This window comes from Phascolarctos cinereus, unplaced genomic scaffold (assembly GCF_003287225.1).
Source record: "Phascolarctos cinereus isolate Bilbo 61053 unplaced genomic scaffold, phaCin_HiC Scaffold_4;HRSCAF=312, whole genome shotgun sequence".
Taxonomy (NCBI): Eukaryota; Metazoa; Chordata; class Mammalia; order Diprotodontia; family Phascolarctidae; genus Phascolarctos; species Phascolarctos cinereus.
In genome coordinates this window covers 377454588-377473409 of record NW_027555847.1, presented here as the reverse complement: position 1 = coordinate 377473409, position 18822 = coordinate 377454588, and the positions used below count along the sequence as shown (strand labels likewise).

Below are 18822 nucleotides of genomic sequence, written 5' to 3'. Positions count from 1 at the left end.
ATACTGGCTATGTGACCCTAGCCAAGTCATGTGATGTCTTATATATTGGTGGATTTGGATTCAAAATACTTGGATTTTTATCCTGCTTTAGCTACTTACTAACTGTGTGACCTTTAGAAAGTTACTACATTTCTCAAGGCTTCCATTTCTCTAATTATGAAGAGAGAGGGTTGAACTAGATGCTTCTAAAGTCCCTTTTAATCTATGATCCTTCCACTATAAACTGCCAAGCAGTTGCTAATCTGCATTAGTAGAAGGGATCTCCTCATTGGTGTGCTCTTTAAAAGTGCTGAAAAATCACAGCTCTGGGCCACATACAAGTATAAGCAATTATTATTTCTATTCTCATTATTTCCCAGCTTCCATATTTTGCATTGACCTCACACACTACTCAGTACTACTCCAGACATTTCCTGACCTCTACCTCTCCTTTTTCCCACATCCCATGTGGATCCCAGGTTCAGAGAACAGAGATATCTGTCTCTGGACAACCCTTCAGCATTTCCTTCTTCCACTCTCATGCATAGATCCCTAAGTAAGACAAACATTAAAAGAACCACACGGCATAAGGAGAGGCTATATTTCCATTGGCCTTCTGCCCGATTTCTTTCAGCCCCTCTGATAGCTTGATTTTCCCAGCTGTTTAGAATAATGGCAAATCTCAACTTGAATATGTAAATTTTGGTGTAAATTAAAATAGCTCTGAAGTCTCACCTCACACCTAGAAAATTGACAAAGATGAAAAAAATAATGGAAAGAGCTAAGGTTGGAGGGGCTGCAGAAAAAGGCACCCTGATATACTGTTGGTAGAGCTGCAAATTGGTCCAATCAATCTGGAAGTCAATTTGGAATTATATTGAGAAAGTAATTAAACATAGCCATGCCCTTTGATCCAGAAATCTTCACTACTAGGTTTATACACCCCAAGGAGATCAAAGGCAAAAATAAAAGTCCCAAATATACCAAAATATATATTACATCATTTTATGGGGGGGTAGGAAAAATACAATCTTAAACAAAGTAGGTGTCCCTTGATTGAGGAATGGATAACTAGGGGTGGGGAACCTGCTGCCTCAAGACCTGTGGCCCTTTGACTGAATCCAAATGGTCTGCACGTAAGGGCTTAGAAGGCTACAGATTCCCCACCCCTGGAATAAATTGTGGTGCATGGATGTAATAGAATATTCCTGCAGCCAAGAAATGGTGAAAATGAAGAATTCAGAGAATACAGTATGTAAACTGGTACAGATTGAAGGAAGCAGAGACCACAGAATGATGACTATAATGACTTTAACAGTACAAATGGAAAGAACAATATAAAGAAACTAAAAGTTCCACAATTATAATAACCAAGGCACTGGAGAAAACTGGAGAAAATAAACCCCACTCCTTTCATTGCAGAAACGAGGAACTGTAAGTGCAGAATTTTGCATTTACTTATCAGACACAGTTAATGTATTGATTGATTTTGTTAAATTTTCCTTTTTCATATTAGTTACAAGAGGTTTGTTGGGTAGGAGAATAAAAACAGGGAAAAAAAAGATACAAATTTGATAGAGTTTAATACTCCTTACCTCCTCTTTCTGTGTTTTCCATATGCTCTTTATGTTTCCCTAACTTCCCCCTTCCCTGATGCTCAATGTTCTCTGCTTTCCTCAGGTCTCATAACTGAAGAAAGTAGAAAGTCATTTATCCCAAGAGTCTGAGAGAGTAATGTGTCACCCTTCCCAGGGGCATTTAAGTGAGACCTGGAACTATGAGGTACTTACCTGAAGAAATTAAAATTCTAATAGTGGAATGTTAGGGACCAGTAGAAGAGAGATTTTTGATCGAGAAGACCTTCCTACTTCCCTCTCAAATCTCACCTAGAAGCAAACTGCCTTCTTTGCATATGGGGAAGGCCGGCCCTTGACTTTAGTAAGGAGACATGAGAGTTCCCTGTCATTGGAGGCCTTTAGGGGAACTTACAGTCTCAGCTTTCACTTCCAGCTGGATTGTGACTGTTTGCGGTTCAGGTTACAGACACGACATATCACTTGGTCTTTGGGGCCAGGCTGGGTGAGCACCAGGTGCATCAGCCTCACCTGAACATAATTAACTCAAAAGCCTCCCCCTCCCTCATTAATTATTGGCAAAACCCTGCCCCAGATCTCATGGAGCTGGCACGTGGATAGCAACTGTGAGGTGCCAAGGAACACAATGTTTCCTTTTACCCCTTAGGCCCTGGCTGGGAAGCGCCTGGCCTGTGATTCTTTTAACTTGGTATAGCCAGGGTCAGTTTCACTCGAAGATGTATGCTAGCAATCTTCAATTCACCTCAACTTGATTTAATTCAGTTCAATCCAAACCAAAAAATATTTATTAAGAACTTACTATCCTAATATATGAAGAGCACTGTGCTAAGGGTACTGAGGCTACCAGTATGAACAATGACAAGAACTCTGATAGGAAGGATTGCAGCAGTGGTATGCTGGTAAAGGTTTAACGAGAGAGAGAGAGAGAGAGAGAGAGAGAGAGAGAGAGAGAGAGAGAGAGAGAGAGAGAGGAAGAAAGAAAGAAAGGAAGGAAGGAAGGAAGGAAGGAAGGAAGGAAGGAAGGAAGGAAGGAAGGAAGGAAGGAAGGAAGGAAGGAAGGAAGAAAGGAAGGAAGAAAAGTAGCCACACCACACTTTTCAGTTTGATCTGCATTACTAACATTCACTTTAAATCTACTTTAAATCTAGACATCACTTTAAATCTAGACAAACAACAAAATAATAAATCAAGCCCAGATGTGCAGCATTTGCTGATTTCCAAGGCATAAAAGCTCACACTGAAAATTTAACAACCAGCTCTGCCAGTAAATGCTGTCTCCAGCACACCCCTGGATGGCATGTCATTTAGAGGAGAGATCAAGGAGAGTGTGACCTGAGACATTCAAGGAGGAAGTTTGCATAGCGAAAGGGTAACTGAGTTAGGCTTTGAAAGTGGGAAAAATTATCAGAAGACGAAGATGGGTAGAAAATCCTTCCCAAAGTTGAGGGATGAGAAGGCACTAAAGCAAGAAAAGACAAGACTCAGGGGGAGAACAAAGAGGCAGTCCAGCTTGGCTAGGCACAGAGTACACCAAGGAAAGGGTTATGAGATAAGGTTGGAAAGGAAAACTGAAGTCAGATAGTAGAAGACCTTGACTGTGTCAACCCAAGTCATCTGTATTTGCAGAAGCATGAAGGTGGGATAGGGTAATTAACATAGCCATTTGACTACAGTGTCCCATGTGCCAAGGAAACTACTATGAATTAAGATAGAAGGGGTTGGAGTCACATCTTATAAGGCCTTGAATGTCAGGCTAAGAAATTTGTATTACAATTGTTGGGCAAAAGGAGAAAGAGAGAGGTAGAATGGGGTACATTATCTTGCACAAAACAGACAAGAAAAGGTTCTTACAGTGGAGGGGAAATAGGGGAAAGTGAGAGGAAATGAGAATAATCTCATAGGATTTGGCTTAAGGAGGGAATAACATACACACTCAATTGGGTATGGAAATCTGTCTTATCCTACAGGAAAATAGGGGAGGAAGGGGACAAGAGAGCAGGGGGATGATAGAGAGAAGGGCAGATTGGGAAAGGGGTAATCAGAAGGAAGTACTTCTGAGGAGGGATAGGGTCAAAAGAAAGAATAGAATAAATGGGGGGAGGGCAGGATAGGATTAAGGGAAATAGAGTTAGTTTTTCACAACATGTCTACTATGGAAGTGTTCTGCATAACTGCACACGTATGGCCTGCATTGACTTGCTTGCCTTTTCAATGAGGGTGGGTGGGGTGGGAGGAAGGGAGAAAATTTGGAACCCAAAGTTTTAAAAACACATGTTTAAAAAAAATGTTTCCACATGCAACTGGGAAATAAGAAATACAGGAAATGAGGTACAGAAATCTATCCTGCCCTACAGGAAAATAGAAGGGGAAGGGGATAAGAGAAGGGGGGAGAGATAGAAGGGAGGGCAGGCTAGGGGAAGGGGCATTCAGAATGTATGCCATCTTGGGGTGGGGGAGGGGCAAGATGGGGTGAAAATATGGAATTCAAAATCTTGTGGAAGTAAATGTTGAAAACTAAAAATAAATAAATTTATATATATATTATATATGTATTTAAAAAAATTGTTGGGCAAAGGTAAGTCACTGAAGGTTTTTGAATAGAGAGTAACTAGCACAATAGTGTTAGTTGGCAGTGTGGTGCCAGTGTGAGGTGTGGAGTGGAGACTAGAAACACTAAAGCAAGGTTTCTTAACATTTTTGTGTGCCTTGGACCCCTTTGGCAGGCTGGTAAAGCCTATGGACCCCTTTTCACGTTCACATTTTTTAAATATAGTCAATAAAATACATCAGATTACAAAGGTAAACAAAGATTAGTGAAAATAAAGAAGTAATTTTTCCCATCCAAGTTCACAGATCCCCTGAAATCTATGTGGTCTATGGACCCCAGATTAAAAACCCCTACACTACAGGCAGGGAAGGCCAGGAAGACATTTGAAACAATAGTTGAGCCAAGAGTTCATGAAAGCATCAATTAAGGAGGCGGCAGAGGAAATGCAAAGGAAGGGATGAATTTGCAAGATTCTGCATTGGTGGAATGGACAGAAGTTAAGAACTGAATAGATGGAGGATGATGGCTGGTTAGAGAGTCCAGAAATACTCTAGAGTTTCAAGCTTCAGTGATTGGGAAGATGGTAAATGTCACCAACAGGAATGGGGGAGTTAAAAGGAGGTACAGACTTAGGACAAGAGAGTGTGTACAGTTTGGGACATGCTGAGTCTGAGATGTTGATGGAACATTAAGGTGGCATTATCTAGCAGACAGTTGTCAGTTCAGTCCTGAAGCTCAGGGAGAAAGTTAGTGTTGGAAATACATGTGTGGCACTTATCAGCAAGAGATGTTTAAAAAAAAAAAAAAAGGAAGGGCATCGTGGGAGTATATGAGATCACCAAAAGACAAAGTGTTAAAAAAGAAGCCAAAGATTGACCCTCGAGTGACAGCTATACTTAATGGATGAAAGGCTGAAAAAAACTAAAGGGAGAAAAAGATTAGTCGGACAGGTAAGGTGAGAACCAGAGCACAGTAGTGTCATGGAAGTCAAGGGAACAGAGCATCAAGGAGGCCAAGGCACTTAGCAATGTCAAACGCTGCAGAAAAGTCAAGGAGGTTAGGTCTGAGAAAGGCCATGGCTTTAACAATTCTAGGCTACTGGTGAACTTGGAGAGAGCAGTCTCAGTAGAGTGGTTGGAAAAAAGGCAAATTCCAGGGGGCTGAGGAGTAAATAGGGATTGGAAGGAAAGGGAAAGGGAACTAGTGAGTGATCTAAGGTTCCTCTTTCTGGTTTACAAGCGAAGGCAAAGAGAGTGATAGGATGACAGCTTGAGTTCAAGGGAAAGTGTCAGGCTTTTTAAGGATGTGTTAACCCAAGCATGTTCGTAGGCAGCTAAAGAGGGTCCTGTGTATTGTGGCCTCCTTGTGTCGGTGCTAAGATACTTTCATCTGCAGAAATCTCAGACCTCGAAGGCCTTCTTTGTCAGACCCAGTACTGTCTTGCCGTGAGAGACTTTGTCCAATGCCTTTACTGACATCCAAGTGTCATTAGCATTCTGCTGATCTAAGTGCTGAGAACTCCATCTGAAAAGAAGCAGATGCAGTGCTGGGCCTGAGTTGGAATCTGAACTCAGAAACTTACTAGCTGTGCGACCCTGGACAAAACTCTGTTTGCCTTAGTTTTCTCATTATCAGATAAGGGTAATAATAGCATCTACCTCATAGGGTTGTTGTGAGAATCAAGCGAGATGATAATTGTAAAGTGCTTCACATAGTCCCTGGCACATAGTAAGTGCTGTGTAAATGTTAGCAGTTAGGATGATGATGATGATGATGATGATGATGATGATGATGATGATGATGATGATGACGGTGATGGTGATGAAGAAGTGATAAGAAAATGTACTTCCTTCCATTCTTTGCCAAAGTGGGACATGAGAGGGTGTGGAACATTGTGTATACTATCATTGATATGCTAATTTTATTGAACTGCTTTGTTTCTCTTTTTTTTGTTGTTCATTGAAATGAGATAGATCTCTTGCTAGAGGGATGGGGAGGGAAACACTTGGAAATGAATATAATATAAAAACTAAAGATATCAAGAAATTTTTCAAATAAAAATGTACTAGAATCTTGTCAAGAAGGAAGACAAGTTCACCAGTCTTTTGTTTAAAGACTCTACCTTCTTCCCCTTCTTGACTGGAATGCTTACCATGTTGACACTTAAAGGTAAATATAATTACAAAAAACAAAATTAATAAGAAAATATAGCCATAATTAGTTCAGTAATTTTAAATCAATCTTGAAGTCTTCTGTCCTTATAGTTCAAGTTATAACCTTCTGCTCTATTATCCCATTCGTTTATTTTCCATCATTTTATAGTTTTATCATTAGTATGTAACATTCAAAATTCATTCAACAAGACGTTTATTACATTCTCCCAATAACTTCATTCCTTTAGGTTAGGGCACTGTTCTCTCCAGGACACCTCTTTTAAAAAGGAGGTGCCTTTGGGAGCGGAATCACCCTGAACCTATTCACACTCTCATATAAGCTGTCAGATGCTTTTATTCTGACAAAAACAGACAAGGCAGCAAGGGCTCTTGGAGACCTTAGTTGGGAGAGGGGGGATAGGTGCTGAAAGGCAGGACAAGGTCACAGAAAGGGAGGTGAGATAAGACACATCAAAGACAACATTTGCCAGCTTCACAATTTTGCTTCACATTGGCCCTAATGGGGCAACTAGATCCATGGCCTACTATATAGACACTGCTTGTGATAATATTGTATGTGTAGGCAATTGGCCAACGTAAAAAGTAAATAAGAGGAATTAACCTTGGGAGAACCACTTCCTCTTTTAAGAAAAGAACAAAATATGTGCTGTATACACTTGCATAAAATTTTCAAAAATGGAAGGTAATGGGCTCTCAAAAGTTAGTTGTGTTTTTTTCCAGGAATAAATGGTTTTTAATTCACTTTCACATTTACAAGTCATGGCATCACCTTCCTGATATCATGGCCCTCTTTGAGAATGAAGGACAAACAACAACAATAATTTCATACCAACAGTGAGGCATCTGAAACCTTTTGCCCCTCTGGGTTTAGGAGGAGGTAACAAAGCTATGCTATTATGCTGCTGATACTTACTAGCTGTGTGATTCTTGGGCAAGTCACTTAAACTCTATTTCCTCAACAATGAAATAAAAATAATAGTAACACTTACCTCCCATAACTGTCAGGAGGATCAAATGAAATCATATTTGTGAAGTGCTTAGCAGAGTGCCCAGCACATAGTAGGCACTATATAAATGCTAGCTATTAATAATAATAATCATAATAATATACATTTGTAGCAATTACCCTCTGCAAATGGCTTCTACTAATATTTTACCATCTTCATGCCTGCTGTTGTTACATAATTAATTCAATTTGTGGACAAGGGTGCTGCTTAGAATATAAAATGTTATGGAAATTTTGAGAATGTAGATTTATTATGCAAGCCCTAATGAACTTTTAATCTTATAATATAAAAGATGACTATTTCAATGTTACTTGTGCCTCACACTGTTAAAAAGTGAAATATTAAATTATTTAGAGAATGAAAAAGATGGGAAGAAAGTATCAGGGCTATTACAGACAGATTACTAAGACAGGCTTATGAAGATGCTGTTTATAGCTCCATCTTTTCCTCCACCTTGGTGTATGACCTTGGAAATGTCACTTGGCTTCTCTCTCCTTCAAGATACCCCAACTGTGAAATGAAAATGGAAGACAATCTTATAGAAAGGATAAAAAAGCAATTGGTGTCATAAAAGTCAAAATATTCTATGATGGACACTAGGAAATCAAAATACTTTGGAAAGAATGTAACCAAGAGGGGCACCTAGGTGGTGCAGTGGATAGAGCACTGGCTCGAATCAGGAGGACCTGAGTTCAAATCCAACCTGAGACACTTGACGCTTACTAGCTATGTGACTCTAGGCAAATCACTTAACCCCATTGCCAAGCTAGAAAAAAAAAAGGCATAACCAAGATTGATGAGATCTGGAAAAGATCTCGTGCCAGGAACAACTGAAGGTTCCTCCTGAAGAAGAGAAGACACGTGATGAAAGTCACTCACTACTTCCAGGTGTTGAAGAGTCCTCATATAGAAGAGTAAAGAGGCCTGTTGTAGGTGTCCCAAGAGGACAGAACCAGGAGCAACGGGTGAATGTCTCGGACAAGCACACCTCAGCCCAGTGTGCAGAAGAGCCTCCTAACAATCAGAACCAGCTAAAAGAGGACGGGGCTTCTTTCCACGAAGCGTGAGCACCTCATTACTGCACATATTCAAGCACGGGCTCAATGCTTGTTTGTCATGGAGGATTTTAATCAAGGACTCATGATCTAGGAAGGAGTTGAATTAAATGATCTCTCAGGTCCCTTCTAACTCTCACAGTTGTTTGCTTTTTTTGATTCTATGATTCTTTTTTATTGATCAATTATGAACTAACACCATACAGAATGCTTTGCAGGTTGCAGAAGAAATCGAGGCCCTGCCCTCAGGGAGCTTACATGGGGAGCACAGACAACAGGCATGACTAACCTAAGAGAAGGATATTATGAAACAGTCCCCAAAATCAGATCAGAATCACCTGAAACTGGAAGGCACCATCGAGGCCTCCAATCCAAGTCACTTATCTATTGATTGATTGATTGATTGGTTTTTGGTGAGGCAATTAGGGTTAAGCGACTTGCCTAGGGTCACACAGCTAGTAAGTGTCAAGTGTCTAAGGCTGGATTTGAACTCAGGTCCTCCTGACTCCAAGGCCGCAGCTCTATCCACTGAGCCACCTCACTGCCCCAAACTCCCTTATTTATTGATGAGGAGAAGAGGCTCAAAGAAGCTATCACATGGCTTGCCCAAGGTCACACAGATAGGAAGTGGCAGAGATGGGATTCCAATCCTCTAACTCCAAGAACTCTTCCATATGGTGAAGAAATCTTTGCTCGACTTTTTCTATCTCATAAATTTGATTTTATATACACTGTACATTTCTCCAAATTGATTTATGATTCAGATACAACTGTAGAAATAACTCACATGTATAGAACTCTTTAAAATGCCCATGCGTTTTCTTCATGACAATGTTGTGGGTGCATCATTCAAATGTTAGCCCCATTTTGCAGATGAGGAACCTGAAGCTCAGAGAGATTGAGTAAACACGGCAGAACAATCACAAAGCACACGACTGTTCATTGTGGTTGCACATGATGATATTATATTCTGGCTGCTCAGGATGTGAAGTGGGGAGTGGGGCAGGGAGAGGAAGGACAGTCTGTACCTTTGAGATGCCCATATGAACTCCAAATCAGGACTTCTTAACCTGAGGTCCATGAACTTTAAAAATACATATATGTTTTGATAACTGTATTTCAATGTAATTGGTTTCCTTTGTAATCCTATGTATTTTATCTTATGCATTCAAAAACATGATTCTGAGAAGGGAAGGAATCCATAGGTTCATCTAACTACCAAAGATATCCATGACACACACAAAAAGTGAAGAACCCCTACTCATAGTGCTATTCCAAAGAGTTTAGAGAAAATGATAACACCTCATATTTATAAAGCCCTTTAAGGTTTTGGAATGCTTATATCATTTCCTTTGGTCTTCAAAGTGCTTGTACAATTTCATCTGATCCTCATGACAATCGCACTAGGTAGACATTATTATTATTGTTGTTATCCCCATTTGACAGGTGAAGAAGCTAAGGCTCAGAGGTTAGGTGGATTGCCCATGGTCACACAGCTAGAAAACATCTAAGGAGGGATTCTAGCTCAAGTCTGCCTAATTCCAAGTCAACTGCTTTCTACTTACTAGGCCAGCTGTTGTTCAGTCATTTTTCAGTTGTATCTGACCCTTTGTGACCCCATTTGGGGTTTTCTTGGCAAAGATACTGGAGTGATTTGCCATTTCCTTCTCCAGCTCATTCTACAGGTGAGGAAACTGAAGCAAAAAGGGTGAAGTGATTTGACCAGGGTAACACAGTTAGTCTGAGGTCAGATCTGAACTCAAGAAAATGTGTCTTCCTGACTCCAGGTCCAGCACTCTATCCATTGTGCCACCTAGCTGCCCCACCTACTAGGCAACACTACCTTTTAAAGAGAAAAAATTTAATGAGTGAACAAGGTGAGCAAGACAGTTTTGGCCTTGAAGGATAAGTGGGATTCCTATAAGTAAAGAAGAGTGTTGGGAAGGAGGAAATTAGAACAAAGATACCTTGATCAAGATCAATGAAGAAGGATGGTCTGACCAGAGTGGCATTGTCTATGCCCACCCCCAGAGCAACACTTACACCTGGGGACATCCATAGGGGTGAAGCTGGCCAACAGGTCCCGGCACAACTGGCGGTCCCCCTCCACTTTGCTCAGCCAACTAGTACAGTTGAAATAGTACTTGAGGTGGGGTCGCTTCATGTCAGTCAAGATGACCCGGTCCAAAAACCAGCTGGCACTCAGCCCAGTGTTGTCGTGCTCGATTCTAGAGTGGCAGCAAATAATCAAATTAGGGTCAGAGCCAAATGGGGAGAGCAGACCCAGTCATTTCTAGTATTGGCTAAGTTTTAATGTTTCAGACAGGTCACGGGCAAGGCCCTCATCACAAATTCCCAGAAGTATATTTGCTTATCTGCGCACCCACCACATTCTCCCAGTGGCATGTAAGCTCCTTGAGGACAGGGCCTGTTCCATCTTTGTCTCTGGGGGCCTTGCTAGTATAGCGCTTTGCAAAACTGAAAAATCATGGAAGTTTGTCTTTGGGAGTCTCCTTCCCAAGCACCTTCCCATTAAGCACCTCCTCTCCTTGATTATGGCATTTCTATCTTTTTCCCTCCACCCCTTTTCAGGGACCCTGAAGCCTTAGCTGTTCAAGGTCTTCTCCACAGTAACCCGCCCAGACCTACCCTCCCTAGCAAGTGCCTCCACTATGGAATTTTAACACCATCCTTGTCATCCCCACAAAGTGAATTCATTGTTGTCTCTTTATCTTTGGGAAACTGCTCTCAGAGGAGCCCTTCCTTTTGGAAAGCATTCAACTGAATTCGGCTCAACTAACATTAGGATCATAGATTCAAAGCTGAAAAGGACCTTAGATGTCCTCAACTCATGAACAAATAAGAAAACTGAGGCTCAGAGAGGTCACACAAGTAGTATGTGGTAACGTCCGGTCCTCTGCCCTCAAATCCACTGCTCTTTCCTCTATACCACAACTGCTAATTATGTGCAAGATATTGTGTTAAGGCCTGAGGACACAGAGACAAAAAAATAATTCCATCTTTGACCTCAAGAAGCATGAAAAAAGACTGGGAAAATAGAGGAGGTAGATAGTAAGTAAATACAAGGCAACTGGAGGAAGGAGGGAAAGAGAACAATTGTCCAGTCGTGTCTGACTCTTCATGACCCCATTTGGGGTTTTCTTGGTTAACAATAATGGAGTGGTTTGTCATTTCCCTCTTCAGCTCATTTTACAGATGAGGAAACTGAGGCCAACAGGGTTAAGTGATTTGCCCAAGGCCACACAGCTAGTGTCTGTGGCCAGATTTGAACTTAGGAATATGAGTCTTCCTGACTCCAGGCCTGGCACTCTAGCTGCCATACCACCTAGCTGCCCACCTGCTGAGATCAATTGAGGGATATCAGAAAAGGGTAGCACCTCAGTTGGGCAGGTCTGGATGACTGATAAGGGCTTACAGTGGCATTCACCCTCCAGATTAGTACCTCCTCCAGACCTTCCTGGAGAGATTTACATTTGACAAAAGAGGATGCCTTAAGTGAAGGAAATTAATCTCTTCACATTTTCAGGCCATGGGGATGTATTTTGGACAGGTTGGCTTCTGATTGCGTTCAAATCACACAACATAGCTACTAAGGCCAGCTCTGTTCAGGGTTCAGGCTTGTAGAGGGGTAACAGCACTCTATGCGGATTCTGAAGACCTAGGTTTGAATCTCAGCTTCATTACTTACTTTTATGTGCCTTTAGGCAAGTAGCCTTACCTCTCTGGCCCTCAGTTTCCCTATCTATAACATTAGGGAGTTGTTCTTTACAGTGGTGGGGAGCCTGTGGCCTTGAGGCCACATGTGGCCCTCTAGGTCCTCAAGTGCGGCCCTTTGACAGAATCCAAACTTCATAGAACAAATTCCCTTAATAAAAGGATTTGTTCTGTAAAACTTGGACAAAGGCAAAAGGCCATACCCAAGCACCTAGAAGGCCGCATGTGGCCTCAAGGCCACAGGTTCCCCACTCCTGTAGACAATCCCTGGAGTCCCTTCCAGTTACAAATCTTTATGATTCTGTGGTCACCATGTGGATCAAGACACTCAGCTTTCTTCCAAAGCCCTAGTCTGTGTGCGTGGCCCTCAGCAATATCTAACAATGGCATTTGAACTTAACCTGATAGGCAATAGGGAATCTTTATGGGTTCTTCTCTGGACATCAGGCTGGATAGAACTTACTTCTCTTCTTATTCAGCCTACTCACACCCCAGAGAAAAGTCTATGGAAAGTTCTCCTGCTAAAGGTTGAAGTAGGAGAACCCAGAGTTCCAGTTCTACTTGGGATTTTAAGCTCTCAATTTTGACAGAAGCTCTGAGGTCAATTTCCCCCTATACTTAATAAGTCAACCTTTCAATCAAGCAATCAACAAATGTTTATTAAGGGCTTGCTATGCTTAGTGATAGGGGAAAGGGAAGAAAAGTTAAAGAAAAAAGTCCCTGACTTCAAGGGGAGTTCCACAGGGAAGCTTTCACAGGCAAAAGCTTCATACAGAAGGTAGAGCTTGAACTGAGTCTTGAAGAAAAAGAGGAATTCTCTAAAGAGATGAGGAGAGACCACATTCCAAGCACTAGGAACAGCCAGTGCAAAGACACAGAGACAGAAGCTAGATTATGATGTGTAAGGAATAGAGTGAAAGCCAATGTAGCTGGACTAACACTGCACTTAGGAAGGAGAGGACGTCAAGTACAATGCAAAGATAGCTTGGGGCCAGGTGGTGAAGGATTTTAAAAGCCAAATGAAGGAATTTGCATTTTATTCTGGAAACAATAGGGAGCCAGTAGAGTCCAGGAAAGGAGCCTCACCTGATTTTGTAGATGGCACCAACATTGTTGGTTCTGACACGGAACACATCCACATTGGCTTTTTCAAAGGCAGATTCGCTCCTATGATGTTAATAAAGTTAGTTAAAGAAGTTAATAAAGACCATCATTCCAGGTCCAGGACCCAGCAAGAAAGTCAAAGGCTGAAAACTCCTTCCTGCTCCACCACCTTTCTCCTCAGACCCAAAGATCTTATTTAACTGGGCTCGGAGAGAAAATGAAGTGAGTGTTACCACTATCATCAATGGATATCAGGGGAGGTAAAAATAATCCCTTACCTTTAAACAGTCCCTTAAACTTTTAAAAGCCCTATCCCATTTAATCCTTGTCATGCCTCTGAGGGAAGGAGGGTAGGTAATATGACTTCGATTTTATAAATAATGAAACTAAAGCCAGAAATATTAAGTGACTCGCTCACAGTCACACTGCTGGTTAGTGGTAAAGCCATAATCAAATATCTCATATTAGTTCTTTAGGCCTGTGGGGGATGGGGAATGTAGAGAAGGAGTATTCAGTGCCATTGGGGCTCTTGAGCTCAGTAGACTTCACATCTCCCCTGCCTCCCCAGGACACAATATGACATCCCCAAAAGGGGATGCAATGGTGGCCCCAAGTAGATGCAAACCTTGGGTACTACTCCAACAGGAAAGGAAATCAAAGTGAACCAACATAAGAAAAGAGCAAGTGAGGAAAGCTGCATACTTAGAATCTCATAAACAGTGTGGATAGAGTAGAGAACACACCAAACATTCAGCAGCTGGCAACAGCATGGCCTCCAGTGAGAACAGGACTTGGGCTGATGAAATCCCTTTTCATTGTTCTTGAAAAGACCTAAATTCAATTAATTTAAAACCAGCATGGGGGGAGCTTCCCAACACAGCAGCAGTCTTATTATGGAATCCTGTTACGCCATTCTCCTGCTCCAGAAACTCCAGCTGGCTTATCTCTGGTTCTAGTTAAGACTGCCTCAATCTCTCCTCACACCAGTGGGGACCAGAAGGTCCTTCACTACAGCTGAGCTGATGCAATTACCTCTAAGTGTTCTAAAGGGAGAATGCCCTCACATTACAACTAGCAGGCTTGTGAACTGGAAACCTCCATGAGTTCAGATAGTAACCTCAACCCATAGACCAAATTTCCATGAAATATACCGAAAAGTCACAGAAAATACAATAATGACTACTACCATGTAAATGGAAGGAACAAGAAGACAATCAAAACCAAATGCTGTGAAATTACAGCAACCCACTTGGCCACAAAGAAGAGATATGAGGAAGCATCCTCTCCCTCTTCTTTGCAGAGGTGGGGGACTATAGGTATGGAACACTGCATAAAATTGTCAGATATTTTTCCAATACATTGGTTAGTTTTACTGTACTATATAGAGGTATAAAAAAGAGGGGTAGAATAAAATGGGAAATGTAGGTGATATAAAAACAAAGACGTCATTAAAATTTATTTTAATAAAATTGCATAAAAACAGCAGCTTAAAAAAGCCATAGAAGACGTATCTATTCAGACATTTGCATTGGCTGCTGTATTGTTTCAAAGCGTAACCTGTGTCACAAATCAAATTTCAGGTCTATCTTGAGACCCTCCAATTGTATGTGTTGGAGGGTCTCAAGATACACCTGAAATTTGACTATTTTTATTTTTTTGTTTGTTGTCTATTTTTATAAATGAGTGTACTGTTCATGCCAGAAATTTCTGTTCTTCATAGTCCATAGACATTTGCTTTGTGATAAGTCAAGTAGTGTTTCTTAGAGGGAAGGCTCAAAACCTCTGACAAACAGCTCATATCACAAGTGTAATTTTCAAATACAGTGGAAGGTGATTTTTCAAACTTGTTCATGCTATGCAAAGGCCTTGATCTGACCTTGGGAACAGCACATATTTAGCTGTAAGATGTGGTCTGCTGTTTGGAGAGACAGAGACAGAAACAGAGAGATATGGAGGAAAGACAGAGAGACATTCTTGGCAGTCATGGCCTATGTTTATGTGAAGACAGACAAATGTTTCTATATAAAGAGAGAAACCAAGGGAACAACACACACAGGTCATTGCCCTTGATATTCAAAAATATCCTCATGGTATTAGCAGGATGTTAAAAGGACAGTATTCTATAGAAATTGAAATGCTTATGACTCCTTAAGATGAAGGATGAGCTTCAGGTTAGGCAGCATCCTTCGACTTTTCCCTCCGAAAGAATGAAGCAAAAGATTATCAGAAATAGGCACCATCTCCTCATTTTGTGGGAGTGGAGGAAGAGGAATTGATGAATAAATCCTGAATAATCCCAAAGGAGGACACCTCCCCAATTCACTTAGCTAGAGACTCAGGTTGGCAGATCAAAATTCCTATTCCTGATCATGGCAAATCCCTACCACCTGGTGGGGGAGGGGGAAGACCCTCAGTGGAGAACATAGAGACAACAGCCCAGCTAGATGCAGTTAACAGAGCCCAAAGGAAAGAATCCTCATGGAGAGAGACATGGTCCAAGGTGGGATCCAAAGGGGTGAACCAGAAGCCATGTAAGACCAAGCTAGAGCTGATAGATTAACTAAATACAAGAAGCCAAGCAGAAGCAAAGAAAGAAATCCATGGCAATCTAGCAAAACCCAACATGGAGTAACTGAGAGATAACACACTATAGGGGAAAAGTAAGTAGCAGTAAGACAGGGGTCTGTATCTTCTCCTGCAACTTTCTTGACTGGTCTTTGAAAATAGCCACACAAGCTCCTCCCTCTGCACCTATATTTCTCTGGGTCTAGACAGAGAAGTCAGCATGCAAGTTCAGGTAGGTTTAAGGCATTTAATTAATTCCTTTTCAAGGAATTAAAATCACTAAAAACGCATACTATTTCATCCTTTTGTTGTGAGTGGGGAGAGGAGGTGCTACTTTCTCACCCGGGTCCTTCTGGATCTAATAGCAGCATGAGAGAAAGGAGCATGCACCTCCCTTCCAACACACCAGCACCCAACAGAAACTCTGGTGATAACAGCCGCAAGCAAAACATGGCATTTTAGCTTCTGGTCATCCCGATCTAGAGAGCCAGTGCAGATTCAGTCCCAGCCCCAAATGCCATGCATTCTCCATCAGTGAAGTCTTGACAACAGAAACTTGATTCAGAAAGATACATGAGATTCAATCCTTTTGCCATATTGTAAAAAAAAAAAAAAGAAAAAAGAAAAAAGAAAGGTGACATAGTATCAGGGGCCCTGGTAAAATTGGAAAGGAATCTATGGCTTTGGACTGGTTGATTGGGACAACACCAAGCATATCATCTCATATCTATTAGGTGCTAAACGCAGACTTACTATGCTGGTGATTCATTATCTCTGAAACTCCAATCCTGCCTTCATCAAAGGGCAGCCAGGCCATAGGATTTCACTGTACCCAAAAGACTGCTTATTTTTATCGCTGTGCCTTCAACTAATGTTCATGCCTCACCCTCCACTCCTTTTTGGAATGTCCTCCCCACTCCCTGCCCCACCCCCATACACCTTCTCTCTGCTTATCCCAAATCTTTCCAATTCTGCAAAGCCCAGTTAAAAAATTCCTCTTCCAGGAAGTCTTCTCTGACTAATCCCACTCCATCCTGATTTCATTATTGTACTCCCTCAGTATTTATATAGCTCATGGCAGTGTTTCCCAACCCAAATTTTACCACATTCTGATAAAGTAACTCAATTCCTTCCCTCCAGACTGACCTGTTCACTGCCTCAGACTCTCAGAGGAGGAAGGGACTAGGAATTGTGGGTGGGAGGAACAAGACATGAGGAAAATAAATCCAATTTGTTTTAAGTTTATAGGTTCTAAGGAGTCTAGACTTTTAGTAATAAATGTTTAGCAACTTGGTAAAAATGCACCACATACTAACAATTGGAAAATCTATCATGCATTGGTCCATATGTTGCTTTGGAATTCTTCATTTGTTACATGTGCAGATGTCTTCTCTCCCCAGCTAAAGTGCAAGCTCTCCTAGGGTAGAAATTGCATCTTCTACTTTGATATCCCCCACAGCTCCTAGCACAGGAATAGTCAACCAAAAAGTGCTTGGAGCCATTAACCTTCAGGAGAGAAGGAAATTACCTAAGTAGGTTGTTTCAAAAACTGAATTTATAAACTCCTCCCAAGAGACCAAGCACCTCTACACCTCCTTAATCCAGAGTGAGCTACAAATGGGGGTCCTGACTCTTCCTCTGGCTGCAGACATACGCCTGTAAGCCCCAGCAGAGAGTGTGATAGAGGAAAGAGAATGGTCTCTTCTTTAGGATCAGCAAGCATCTTTGTGGCTGCTGCTGTCCTGGAATCTGGACCTCACCTGCCTAGAACTTTCAGACCAGTTATCCTTTCTAACCTAGCTAACTCTGGATTTGACCTATTATCTACCCAGCCTACAGTATTTACTCAATCCTTTCACGCCTGTCTACTTGGATTTGACCTGTTACCTTCCTAAGCTACAATATCCAACTAGTTTCTCCAGCTTTGTCTGCCCCTCCTAGACTTGATCCACTGCCTGCCTGACAGGAGATTCCTGCCAGACCATCTGGACTCATTGGATTCTTGATCCTGGCCTCTCCTGGCCCACCATGCTTGCTGGTGCTTGTATTATTAAAAAACAAACAAACTATAAGAATCTATCCTATCCTACCCTGTCCATTCAGACAGCTGTTTAGTTACTGGTAGCAGTGATGGCCTTGGAAATAGGTGGACTCAATGACTGTCCAAGAATTATTTCCGGAAAGCCATGAAGGCACTCTCAATAAAAAAAAAAATTGCCCCCCATTCACTGAAGGCTCAGATTCCTTTACCAGAGAACAAAGACTTTTATACCCCCAATGAGAAATAAGGCTTAAAGGGATTTACATTCATATTAATTGGGGGAGGGCAGTATCAGAGCCTTTTCTGAAAGTTTAATGGGAAGAGGGAAAAGAGCTGAAGAGCCTTGAATGCTTAGAAAAGAGGGGGGGGTGCTAGACATGCTCTTTGCCCACTTCTTCCCAGTTTCAGACTCTCCCCATAGCAGAGTACTACAGCTATTCCATATGGCAAAGGAGATGGATATTTCATGTAGTCTTGTTACCACGCCCATTTCATTTGGATGACAGCCTTCTATGAGCAAGTCACTCTTTGAAGTGTAAGGTTTATATGAAGATGATACCCTATTCTGCAGGAATCAACCAAAACAGGAAGTTACATTTATATTCCCAAATCTCATGCCACAACCAAAGCCCCCACATGGCTCACAGACAGGGTCCTCTAGAAAGTGACAGGCATTTTCTATAAGACTGATGGCGCTTGCTCAAAGGAAATCTCAGCCCTTGTATTCACCCCTTCTCAGCTACCCTACATTTACTGACTATACAGTGTAATCTAAAAACAAGACTTACAGTCATTTGCCCAGAATCTTAGAGTAACTCCAAGGTGATATCCTTTTAGCCTCTCTGAAAGCTCTTCATACCAGTGAAGTAAAATGGAAATCACATTGGATTAGGTCTTGGGTCCTAGTCCTGGTTTTGCCATTAATTCTTTATTAACATGAGCAAGGCATTTCCCTTGTCTAGGCCTCAATGCCTTGATTTCCTCACCTGTAAAATGAAGGGGTTGGACTAGATAAGTGG

The 18822-nt window shown here is 41.6% G+C and overlaps 1 protein-coding gene across 1 annotated transcript in view; it reads right to left on the bottom strand.

Annotated features, from left to right (window-relative positions):
- Positions 1 to 18822, bottom strand: part of LOXHD1 (lipoxygenase homology PLAT domains 1) — a 280858-nt gene that overhangs the window by 237522 nt on the left and 24514 nt on the right. The window contains 2 exon segments of the mRNA XM_078151940.1: positions 10402 to 10586; positions 13180 to 13260. Of these exon segments, the coding sequence (XP_078008066.1) occupies positions 10402 to 10586; positions 13180 to 13260 (266 nt within the window).